The sequence below is a fragment of the Gymnogyps californianus genome, chromosome 1 (assembly GCF_018139145.2).
Source record: "Gymnogyps californianus isolate 813 chromosome 1, ASM1813914v2, whole genome shotgun sequence".
In the NCBI taxonomy this organism is placed as follows: Eukaryota; Metazoa; Chordata; class Aves; order Accipitriformes; family Cathartidae; genus Gymnogyps; species Gymnogyps californianus.
In genome coordinates this window covers 156,058,262-156,070,721 of record NC_059471.1, presented here as the reverse complement: position 1 = coordinate 156,070,721, position 12,460 = coordinate 156,058,262, and the positions used below count along the sequence as shown (strand labels likewise).

General features: G+C 43.7%; 1 protein-coding gene across 1 annotated transcript in view; it reads right to left on the bottom strand.

Moving 5' to 3' along the window:
- TBXAS1 (thromboxane A synthase 1) overlaps positions 1-12,460 on the bottom strand; it is a 233,206-nt gene that overhangs the window by 960 nt on the left and 219,786 nt on the right. Inside the window, exons 10-12 of the mRNA XM_050899408.1 lie at positions 6,164-6,252; positions 3,589-3,726; positions 44-206 (exon numbers count right to left, since the gene is read on the bottom strand). Of these exons, the coding sequence (XP_050755365.1) occupies positions 44-206; positions 3,589-3,726; positions 6,164-6,252 (390 nt within the window). The remainder of the gene's footprint in view (positions 1-43; positions 207-3,588; positions 3,727-6,163; positions 6,253-12,460) is intronic.

The window sequence follows — 12,460 nt, the reverse complement described above, 5'->3', positions numbered from 1 at the left end:
TGAAGTTGACAAGTGTGGCCTTTAAGCCTCTGCATGTACAAACCTCAGTCTCTGGGCAGGTCTTAAATTGAAACTTCTGCAAAATCCTCAGCAGAGTCATTTTTGTCTCCAGCAAACCCATTTTCATGCCAATGCAGCCACGGGGTCCTGCCCCAAAGGGCAGGTATGCAAAGGGATGTTGTTCCTTCTTGGCCTCCTCTGTAAACCTAGAAGATGCAGAGATGGAAACTGATTCAAGAAATGCTTTTTGCTCCTGATTCCATGTTTTTCAATTACATCTCAAAAGGTGGTTATTTCAATTGGTCTTAATGGACAGGTCAAGGGGACTATTGACAGATTATGTCCTGATGGGGCTGACACCCTTAAGTAAACAGACAATTGACTTATGGCTATCAGCCTTTGTCAGCTGGTGATTCCAGGAGAGGACAGGCAGACATTAGCATTACTTCCAATCTATCTTTAATGAATTGCCTTCATTTGATGACCATGCTCAGAAGAATGATAACTTCAGGTGCAGACATGCTAGCTGTGTAGACCCTTGCATGTATGAGGGAGAGGAAACTAACAGGCTGCAATGTGAACTAACTTCTGTCATGGTTTAACCTGGCAGGCAACTAAACACCACGCAGCCGCTCGCTCACTCCCCCCACCCAGTGGGATGGGGGAGAGAATCAGAAAAAAAAAGTAAAATTCATGGGTTGAGATAAAGACAGTTTAATAGGACAGAAAAGGAAGGGAATAATAATAATAATAATAAATGATAAAAGAATTAGAATATACAAAACAAGTGATGCACAATGCAATTGCTCACCACCTGCCAACCGATGCCCAGTCAGTTCCCGAGCAGTGGCCCCTGGCCAGCTTTCCCCCCAGTTTATATACTGGGCATGACGTCATATGGTATGGAATATCCCTTTGGCCAATTTGGGTCAGCTGTCCTGGCTGTGTCCCCTGCCAACTTCTTGTGCGCCGCCCCCCCCCCCCCCCCCCCCCCCAGCTTCCTTGCTGGCAGGACAGTATGAGAAGCTGAAAAGTCCTTGACTTAGTGTAAACGCTGCTTAGCCACAACTAAAACATCAGTATTATCAACTTTATTCTCATCCTAAATCCAAAACACAGTGCTATACCAGCTACTAGGAAGAAAATTAACTCTATCCCAGCCGAAACCAGGACAGCTTCCCTGCTGTGCACCACCGATGCAGATCAACGGGAATTTCTCTTTGAAGCCTGCAAGGGGAGATGAGATGTCATGGGATTGGACAGGCCATGGAAGACAGTTATTACAATTCAGTACAGCCCTTCTTTCTGCTTTTGGCCCAAAGAGACCAGGTTCCCAGTTGGGAAACACTGAAATTGCAGACAGTTCTGTTCTTAGAGCTGAAGTACCTCAGTCCAATCGGAAAGACTGATTAATGTGGCAGTCTGTATGCAGATCTGCATCAACTAGCTAGCCTTAAAATACTTGATCAGCCCAGTAGAAATGGTTTTTTCTTTTTTTTTTTTTTTTCAAAAGGAAGGAAACAAAATCCCTATTTGAACAGCAGTCCAAAGCAAAAAAGTAAAATCTGTTTGCCAGCATCTGCAAAGATGGATGTATACTGGACAGAATATGTACAGATAAGACTACAGAGTCTGAGTCAGTACAAGTTATTAGGGCCAATGCATAATCAACAAGGTGAGGCTCATCCTGGCCTGTGCTGAGTCACTGCTCAGAGTGGTTCCTTAAAACAAGCAAACCTTTACAGTGATGGCATTACCCTGGAAATCTACATAGTCCTCCCACGTCATAAGGTATTTGGAGCTGTTCTGGTAGTACAGAACTACTTTTCCAGTTCTGTATGTGAACAAAGGTTCTGTCCTTCACGTATAGGGTCATCCCTGAAAATCTCTCATTTGTTTAGATACAGTTTGCAAGAACTTTCGACTGCTAAGGCCCAGAGAACTCATGCAGGGTAGAAAGAGATGAGAGGTACTACAGGCTATTTTGAGGTTTGGAAGAAAATAATATTGTTTATTTCCACTAACCCCATCCCCATGCTTAGATATCCTAAATAAGATTAGGTTACTACTGCAGGAAGTACTAGAGAGGCCCATAATTTGAGATTGAAGGACCATTAACTCATGTACTGAGCACTGTTGCATATCCCATGCAAACAGGTTAATGCAATTCTTGCCTTGTTCACCCCATATATCATTCTGGTAAATTTAAAGTCTCCCTTGTATTATTCCTGAGGCAGATTTCAAAATGAAATATTAGGGGAAAAAAGGCTGTAGCTGAATTAATTTATTTTTTGTTAAGCTCTTATTTTATAATTCTTACTAACATTACCAACTGATGCAAGCTGGGGAGAGTGTTAGTAATTATGCTTCATTCCTCAGGGAAATTTCAAAAGGGAATTCATCTCAGATTCATAACAAACAGCACCGTATGAGTCAAGGGGACTGCAGCCCCCACTATCCATTTTACCCTGTAATGTACTTTCATACTACTGTTCAAGTGGTGAATAAACAATTAAGACAGCATTTCTGGATAAGTGTTGCTGAAAAAAACCCCCAACAACCCAGACTTCCAGTTATTGCTAAGATTCCTCCCCAACAAAAGCTCTGGGCTTCTCTAACCCTGGCATTGCTCTTCTTCATGGCCTAAGGTGCCTGATATAGCATGTGCCAAGATTTGCTCCAGAAGGAGCACTGGGCAAACTCACCTACACCATACATGTGTTGTCTTACTGGCAAAGATGGTTCTGGGTTGCCTGCCTCAAACCCAGTTGTTTGTGGAGCATGCACTTTTTTTCTTAGAAGACTTTTCAACGTAGTGGTAGCTTAAAATGCAGCTGCCCACAGAATAGCTTAAAATATAGCTGCCCACAAAACTAAATTGTGCTTCCACACAGCACCACATCAGCTGAAACTCTCCCTGTAAGCTCAACTCAGCATCTGTAAGATAGGGCAGGGTACAAAACCACAACTTGACAGTGGCCCCCCCGAGTTGAAGAGAATAAATGCTCCATGTGGAAGTATGTCTTGCCAAGCAGAGCTAAGAACCCATGTTCCTAACTTAAGGACAGAGAGCAAATTCCCAGTGGGAGATGGGATAGGTTCCCCACTCATAGTGTACCCACACCGTTACAAGATCTCAGGTGAAAAGGCTGCCCTAAACCAGCCAGGAGCTGGGCAAGTTTCCTGGGTACCTCCATGCCAGTGAGTAAACTATCTCACTTCAGAATTTCTGCATCCAGAGGCGACACTATTTGCAGCATCTGATTTGGAAACGGGTCTGAAAACCTGTGCCACATTTCAACCTTGACCAAACCTCGCACCCTCTGTGGGATGTGCCACTATCACCACTTGTCTAATTCGGTAGAAATAACATATTTTTATGATCTAAACTAAACTGTGCTCCACTGCTTCGGGTGAATAGTCGGTGACTGTGGGTGTGAAGGAGCAGCAGAATCTGGTGTCTCCACTGGACAGGCTGGAGTCCTGTGCCCACCCTAATGCGTGAAACAGCATTTAAGGCAGGCCTTTGATCTAAACAGGCCCAAATAAGGACTTCAACCTGAGAACGGAAAGCATTACTCCACGTACCTCTCAGGAATGAACTTCTCAGGCTCTGGCCAGAACTCAGGGTTGTGGTGGAGATGTCCAACTGCGGTTTCAATGACAGCTCCAGCTGGAATACGCTGCCCCAGCACTACACAGTCTTTAGCTGCTTCCCGAGTGAACCTGCAACAGCAAGTGTCATGTATCCCAGATGATTAATAAAGGTAAAAACACAGCAGGAGGGAATCATAAAAGTCAATCTCTTCAGCTGGACTGACCCTGCAATTTCGGGAGTAAAACTTTCCGAGTAGATAAATACAGCAACCATTGCCGATGCTAGTGTCTTCTCAGGTTACAATCATCTTCACCTAGAAGCACACAGCTCCAACCCAGCTGGCTAACTTTTGCCCTTTTCACAGTAAAGCATTTCTGGTTGCTTGCAGTTTTCCAAAACGTTAACTGCTAAACTGCAATTTTGCAGCTAATGTTGGTTTTAGACTCATTTTTTATGAAAACTGCAGATAAAATGTGTCAGTCATCTCTAATAACAGGCAGAAAGAGTATGCTGGTTTGCTTTCAGGAAAAAATTGTATCAAATATAATTTTGAGTTTGTTTATTTGAGAAGCTCCCTCCACATTGGGACAGCACCTGAAACTTAGCAGGGGGTGGTTTTAATATTAGGGCTAAGTGTTCTGCTGCTGCTGCTACAAAAATACAACCAATTCACAAGCCTTGGAAAACTGCATTTCATATACGCTCATCAAAGATAGGCACGATGTTAGCAACAAAACTCTCCAGTTTCCTCCCACCCTGTGGTGACAGGTGACAGAATAGGACTGTCCTTAGGAACCCCATCGTGACAAGAAGACCGAGAAAAGCCGCCTGCCAAAGCTGAGCTTGGGTCTGTAAACCTTGTAAAAAATGGTGTGTGGGTGTGCATGTGTGGTGGCAGATCCTGATCTAGATCTTTTGGTGCTTGGGTGGTCACTACAGACCTCAAACCAGCCCAGACCCAGGCGGGTGCCCTGCTATCTCAGCCTAGGAGCTATTCGCCGGCACCAGCTGGGAGCACAGGGGCGAGACAACCTACAGGAGCTCCCTTTGCTGCTCCCCGCACTGTGCCTAAAAAAGTTGATCAAAGATTTCAGTTTCAGGGCTGTCAGTCTGTATCATTACAGGAACACATTCTTTCCTCGCTGTCACCCATCTCTCTCTTTCTCATAGACAAATAAATAACAGAGGCTCCAAACCTGGAACAAAACACTGGCATGCTAAAAAACACATTGACAAGCCATCCTTCTCATCCTTACATGAATTTGGTGATAGTGGAAACATGAGTTCTGGGGAAGAAAGTTCTCTGGCTAGTAAGTTTGTTTTTTAAAAAAAACAACTCATTTTATAACAAGTTTGGCTGCTACTGAATTTTCCCCTAACTCAGCATTATCCTTGTCATAGGCAATTAGCATCTTTCCGAGGCACTGGGCTGTCCTATCCATTCCACATCCATCAGAGTAAAAGCCAGATCAATAAACACCACCGACAACAGCAACTGAAACTTTGGAACAACTTTGCTCCATTCTCATTCTATTTCCCATCTGACAAACATTGATTGTTTCCCAGTGTTTCAGCAGAAACTCAAAGATCCCTGATGCTTTAACTGGCAAAACAATTTCCACTTGTATACCATGTATAACATAGTAAAGCCCAGTCATCTCATCCAGGAGCAAATATCTTTGACATTTACTCTCTGAACAATCCTGCAGATGTCCATGGAAAAATCTTGACTTCTGATTTTTGTGAACATATAAAAGAGAATATGATTTTAAGCTTTTTTATTTTAAGGTGCTTGCAATCATGGGGTAAATTTTTCAAAGGCTCTCACAGCAAGCTCAGCTTTGGCTCCTTTCCAGTCATCTGAATTTTTCCCCTGGCTTCACAAGAAGCAGTGCAACTGGCTGACTGCTTTGAAAAGTTCCATTCTTAACATTTGCATTTATGCTTGTGATAACTTGGAAATTTGACAATCAAACAGTTTTCTAATTTCTTCTCCCCTTGTTTTGAGTTCATCAATATAACTTAGTAAGACTAGTCTTGTGTGAATTGGGGCAAAACTTTCAAAATTTAATGGATGTAGCCATTAGCTTAGCTATACTAGTATAACACAGTACTAAGTGCAAAACGGTAGGGGTCCAAGTTAAACACAGATGTAAAATACAGCTTCCTGAATGTGCAACTCTTCCACAGATCAGGGCCTTAATGACCAACAGGCTAGGGTAGGTCTTTGTTCCGTATCCCCAAAGCCCAAGTTATATGGAAGCAGCAGCATGTGGCTTTCTAAGGCCAGTCCTGCTGCAAAATGGCTCCATCCTCTAACCTTGGGGGATGTAAAGAACGGTGAGGAAGCAATCTTGGCCAACCCGTTGTAAAAAACTGCTTTAGAAATACACTATTAGCCAGTTTTCCTTCAATAGGCCACATCATTATATCTTTCAAATGCACAAGCAGTATTGATGTTGGCACAGAGACCAAGGGCACACTGGTCTTCCAACAGCAGATTTCCATTTTATAGAGCTAGGGATCTACCCTGTGGAATCAGAAGGGGGAAAAAAGAAAAGATACCTGAATGCAGGCGGGTACATGCGCAATGTCTCTGCAATCACCATGTCCAGATAAGGGAGTTCTTGTACATTTTGGTAATCAGGGACCATCTGAAAAGGCAGGAAGAAAGGAACAATTACATTTTCTCACATTTAAGTGCCAAACTAATCTCAGATTAGCTTTTAAATCATCTATTTTTTACTGGGCATTTTTCCTGTAGAAGAACTCGATGTCTCATCTAAAACAGTAAATGATAAAATTATACAAAAATGTGGGCAGTAATTAAATATGTGTATAACATTCCTTTCATCATCAAAACGCTTTGGTGCGCAGCCCAGCTGAAGATATAATAATAAATCAACTTGCTAGGAAGTATTAAAAACAGGGCATTACAGAGAGCATTAACAGCTACAACAGAGCTATTGTTTTATACATGCACTAAAATCTGCCCAGGACCCTTGTTTCTTCCCAAAGACAAGAGTGTGGCAGTCCAGGAGCATTTTGTTCACAAGAAACAGCAAGTCCTTCAGTTATTCTTGTTGATGTTGGAGCAAACCCTGTGCCCTTTCCCAGTTACAGAAATAAAGCCAAGTGCTAGTGCTGTGATGCCTGCGGAGGGGTGGGAGATGGCACTGGAAGAAACGGGCACCCCGATGAGGAACGGCATGCAGCAGTGAATTGCTCTGCCGAGTAGAGGGGGCTGAGGTACAGCTCAAATCCCACCCGGCAGGATTGCAATAGTGCCTGGGGAGAGAAGCCTGTTTCCTCCCGTGGCCACCCCTTGTGTAATGCTGCTTAATTTTGCATGGCGGGCAATGCCTGAGCCCACATTTTCATAAGTCTACAAAACCACCCAGCCCTTGACAACGAATGGTGGGCACTAAAACGCAAACAGGGCTGTAGCTCAGAAGACTTTGCCCTCTGACAGGCAGCAAACAGACAACGAGAGACACCGAACCGCGGATGACCACCAGCAGCAGTGACACAACTCGGCGCATGGACCAAGAGAGCATTTCTCCCACTGTTACCTTCCTTGGAAAAAGGACATTTTCCCTGTGTTATTCAGTGCTCTCAGCAGAGGGCAGCCGAAGTACATCTAATAACCTCATCAGGAAAGCAGAGTTTTGTTTTAAATTAGAGCATCTCCTAAAGACTGACACAGAGTAAATTGGAGAAAAGCACAGACGTCAGACTAGACTAAACCTTTTATGAAGATTTGGGGCCCCTGCCGTTCACAAAGGGGACTGGATTCCATCCTTCCTTTATTTACTACAGCACTTTTCATGTATAATGCATATTTTATTGAATTTTCATGCAAAAACATATGGTACATACTGAAAATACTAAGCAGAGAACAACTCCAGATGGTATGCAGAAAAGGCGTACAATAGAATGAGGATACCTTGCTGGATTAGAGTATCCCACTTATTCAGCACTAAGCCACCATGCACCATTTCACATTAACTGATCTTTTCTAGGAAGGAAATAGATACATTCTATTATCCTCATTTTTTGGCTCAGGAAAGAAAAGCAAAACCAGAGAAAGTAATTTGCGCAGGCTGAGCAGAACCAGTGTGTCTGCTCCTCTCTTAGGGAAAAAGATGCAACTCAGCTTGTCAATAGACGACGTATTTTGTCAGTATATCTCAAATACTATCAATACAGGAAGTATAGACTGCACTGACAGCCTTTCAATGTTGCTTTTATATTGCAGTAGTGCCTACTAACTAAAACCTTTGGCTTAGGTTGATGGTTATCACACAAAGGACTAGGAGACTAAAAGCCACAAATGGCCCCAATGTCATGAGAACCATGGCTGAAGGCTGTGCGAGGAGCTGTGCTCCAATAATTTGAATAGCTAAAACCAAACAGAGGAGGATGATTTTTATCATCCTTGTTTTGCTGAAAGGGATCCAAGGGCTACCTGATTTCGTACAGGAAATCAGTAGCAGAGGCTGGAAATGAACTGTGATCAGACTCAAATTTCAGGCTACCCTTCTCCATGACCACTTAAGTGCTCCATGCTTTGATGCAAATGCATGCTGTGGTGTGTATTCATTCTTTTTCTGCTAATTTTACATCTGTCTTTCAGAACTTTCCTCTGTCATTTTTATACTGCTCTCCTGCATCTCTTTGAATCCTGGGTCAGCATCTGAGTCCTGTCCTTGCAATCTCTCCTGATTTCATGGCCGGGCTGGCTGAGGGAAGAGTTCAGGCTCAGTGTAAATGAGTGGTGGAGCCAAGAGCACACCGTGATGTGTTCGATTCTCTGAGCCATGCTCTTTCCACTGGGCCTTCCTGTCTCTCTCATAATCCCTCTACTTACTTCTGGAGTCAATAATTAAGATAATTATATGGTAACCTGATATAATAAGTAGCCACTAAATCAAACCATACATCAACAAATAATATAACACTAAATTATGGGAGCTTTGATTTGCTCTTTCAAATAGCTTCTATACCTTCAGGGGATTAGCAGTTCAGAAAACAAAACAAAGGTGCAAAACTAGCTGATTTTCCTCAGAAGAAAATTCCTTTTGCTTACATAAAGAAAAAGGAGTTGGTCAAATGGCAGCACAGTGAACTCTGCTATCGTAGGCATGGCAGACACATCAGTCATTTCCTACATCTGATGCAACTTAATTATTGGCACTTCCATGCTTTTAGCATCAAAGTAGCTGAACCTAATTTAGTAGTTGTTTGCAAGGTCTGACCTATGGCTGCGTAAAGTACACACCAGCCAAGTATCTCTATTTAGGAAGGACAGTTTGTTGCTTTTTTTTCCCTTTCAAAGAAAATATTTTCCATTTGTTTTTCCACTCCCTTTCTTCAAAATATTCCTTTAGCCAAGCACATTTCATAGGAACTTAAATATGCTTTTATCCCTAAATGTCCCTATTTATATCTTTCAACTGCTGGCAGGTTTGCTGGGGTGGGGGCTGGTATTGTGCAAAGATGCCACTTTAACCCTCTGCAAAAAAAAAAAAAAAAAAGTCTACATTGCCTCTCACTCAAGATGGGGTGTTTTTTCATTAAGAAAGAGATTCCTTTCTGTAACAAGTAGAGATGTGGTGGGAGAAAGGAGGCACCACATTGCATGTAATAAAACATCCTATGTTTTAATTTTGCAGCCACTGCTTTGCACAGCAGTTTGTCTTATGCTTTGCACAGCCTTGTAGTATCTTTTCCTGTTGACGTGGAAGTCAAATGGCCATGTAACATCTTGTGGCATTTCTCTGCATGCATGCTTCCCAGGTTTGATTTCTGCAGGTGTGGTGGTACACCCTCACCCATCCCAGACTATTCAATCACTTCTGAGGTCCACAAAGCATCTAGTTTGGCCACAAACTCTCCTTTATGACTGACAGCAAATCCCAGGCCTCTGTTCCTTAGAAAAAGGTGGGAAATTAATTCTTCACCCCACAGAGTACCCTGAGGTGAAATACCAGCAGTGATTATAAAAGTGCCTATGATGTGCTACAAGGATGATACGTGTTTTAATCCCCATATAAATTCCGAGAGAGATAACTGCCTTCAGATCTACCTCTGCTTTTCAGTATTGGCTTTAGCATTTTCTAGGCAGGCAAATCTATTTTTTGCCACCACCCTCAGTTAACTTCTAATTCCTCAATGAACACCAAGGGAATCCAAGTGCTGACAGGAGAGGTCTGGCCAATCTTTCTGCTGCAGTTTGAGATGTTACTGTTCCCAGTTGCTCGCTTCTCTTTGCTGGCTGTGGTTAGCGTCACCACAGCCAAGTCAGCAGACGGCAACATATGCCTGCACCTCAGTTGCTTCCACACAACGTCCAGCATGAACCCACCTTCAGCGACAGTTTAAGATGAGATACTAACTTTTCCCCAAAGTATGAGTGAGGCACAGATCCTCCTCTACCACCTCTGTTTTGGGAATGGTAATCCAAGTACACATCAGTGAATAAGAGATTTCCACTTATCCTATTGGTCATGGTCTGGTGGTGCTCAGCAGCCAGAAATGAAAAAAAACAGAGAAATTTTGTGTAGCTGACAGAGTGTGACATGCACCTGAAATCAATTTGGAAGCAGCAAAGGCTGCAGAGACCACATTCCTCATAACTAGTGCTGCTGAGTCATGGCCTGAGACTGAACTGGCTGCGGTTTCTGAGAAATTGCAATCCCAATCAAATGCCTCATGGGCAGGTGTGACTGTGACAAAGTCCACGTCAGAGAGATGATGTGCAGATCTGCTTAAGTGCAGATGCAGATCCATGAGTTATCTGTGTATGCATAGCTACACAGCCCACATCGGCTCTCCCCCAAAATGTAGACTTTGGATAGTAATAGGATAGGAGGCGGTGAGGCAAAAACAAGCCAGCATCATCCCCAGTGACTCTCACCCACCCCCCTTTCAAATTGCCAAAAGAGCTATTCAGACCATAGCCATAGCTAGGATTCACAAACAGGTCAATAATGTTTCTTGATCAAATGGATCAAAAGCTGCTGATAGATCAAAGAATTTGCCTGGGGTTTTGACCTCTCTTTGGTCACCTCTAGGAGCTGCTTATCCCCTAACAGAACTAGAGCCTGTGTGCCACGCTCAGCCTGGGAGAGGGGGAAGAAATGCAAGAATACTATGTCAAGTTAGGGTTGCCCCATGACAACCTTGCTAACAACCATATCAAGAAAGGAAAGGTTAGAGACAGGACAGCACTCAAAATGTAGATCAATGAAAAAAAGGGGTGGGATGGTTCAACAGGCACCTATCTTTAACTTGCTTAAAGAAAGCTTGCCTCATGTTTTACCGCTTCCACAACAACATGCTGGAATACCTGTAAAGCACCAAACTAAAACCTCCCTACCATGTCAGGCAGCAAAATAGGGACAAAGTTGATAAAGTAAAATTTCTTGGCTTTATCCTCGGAACTTGGACCAAATACTAAAAAAATGCTTAAGGCCGTCCTCATGCGATACTTACTGCAAAATCTTTCTCTCTGCTGTCTGTGGTCCAGCCTGCACCTGCCAAGTGAGATGCCTCTTTGAGGCATGGCACCAGGCAGAACCAGCCCTTGCTGCTGGAGAAACAGGACCCTGAAGCTCCTGAGTCCCACTTGTCCCAGGAGGCAGGTCATGGCAGAAGGTGTTGCTTTAAATACACTGCTTTAAGATAGAGAAGAGCCTACCTAAAATCACCAAGTGTCTGTTGGCCATTTCCAGTGACAGAGGCCTACAGAAGGGTATCTTCTAGCAAAATACTCAGTTCTTGACTATAGAATTGAGAAGAAGGTTCAGGAATGAAAAATAGGACAACAGGCCTGATTTCCAGATTAAGATGCAGCAGCAAGAGGCTTCCTGAGCTGCCTAGCACCTCTACTCTTGAATCCTTATAGCATGCCTTGGTAGCACCAAAGCCTCACCAGCAGCACTGTGCCTTCTCACATGCTCTCAGAAATGAACATTAAAGCAAGTCCTCAGCTCCATCCCCTCATGCCTCTTTCCCCAGAAGCAAGCAAAGGCTATCCAAAACATGTACTCCCAAGCTTTCCCTTTATTTCTTTATTCCATGTAGGTTACCTGCCACCTCTCATCTGCTCGGGTTGTCATTCAAATGGAAAGGCAGCACGCAGGCTCTCACTCTCACCCTTGGTGGATGCTCACTGGGTTTGGGAGTGTTACTTTGCTCATTGAGGCACTTCCCAAGCTGCAACAGCACTCAGTGCTTCAGACATCTCAAACAAACTCCTCCCAGCTCCTCCTAAAGACTGTGCATGCCAAATAAATTTAGTATTACAGCTTTTCGTTCAAAGCACCTGCCAGTCATCCTCACACCTCCTCCAACTCCACCCTTCACGTTCCCCTCTCGCTGGGTCCATCGCCACACACGTTGCGTGAGCACAGGCAGAGGCAGGTGCCGATTTGCAGGCCAAGTTCAGAGGTGGTGGGAAAGGCCGGCGCACCAGTTACGCACTGATAACCACATTACACGCAGACCTTCCAGCCAAATTCCCTCCGCTACTTTGGTGCAAATCCACGCAGCTCCCTGGGGTTGTATCAGTGTAAGGGAGAGGAAAATGCGGTTCTAAGTATGTACCCAATAGTCCTGGGGAAAGAGCCAGAAAGTATAAGGTTACACCAACGTTGACTCTCTTTAATGTTACTTTGCTTTTCGAATCAAAGACTTCAGCTCCTGACAGAAGACAGACCTGCACTACCTCCAGTAGCTTTCGCGGTGCTGAAACAAGGTCTTCATAGCATCACTGTTCACAAGGAAACTTCTGTGAGATAAAAATACTTGCTGAAACTGAACAGTGTCTCAAAACCAAACAGATAAACACAAAAGCTG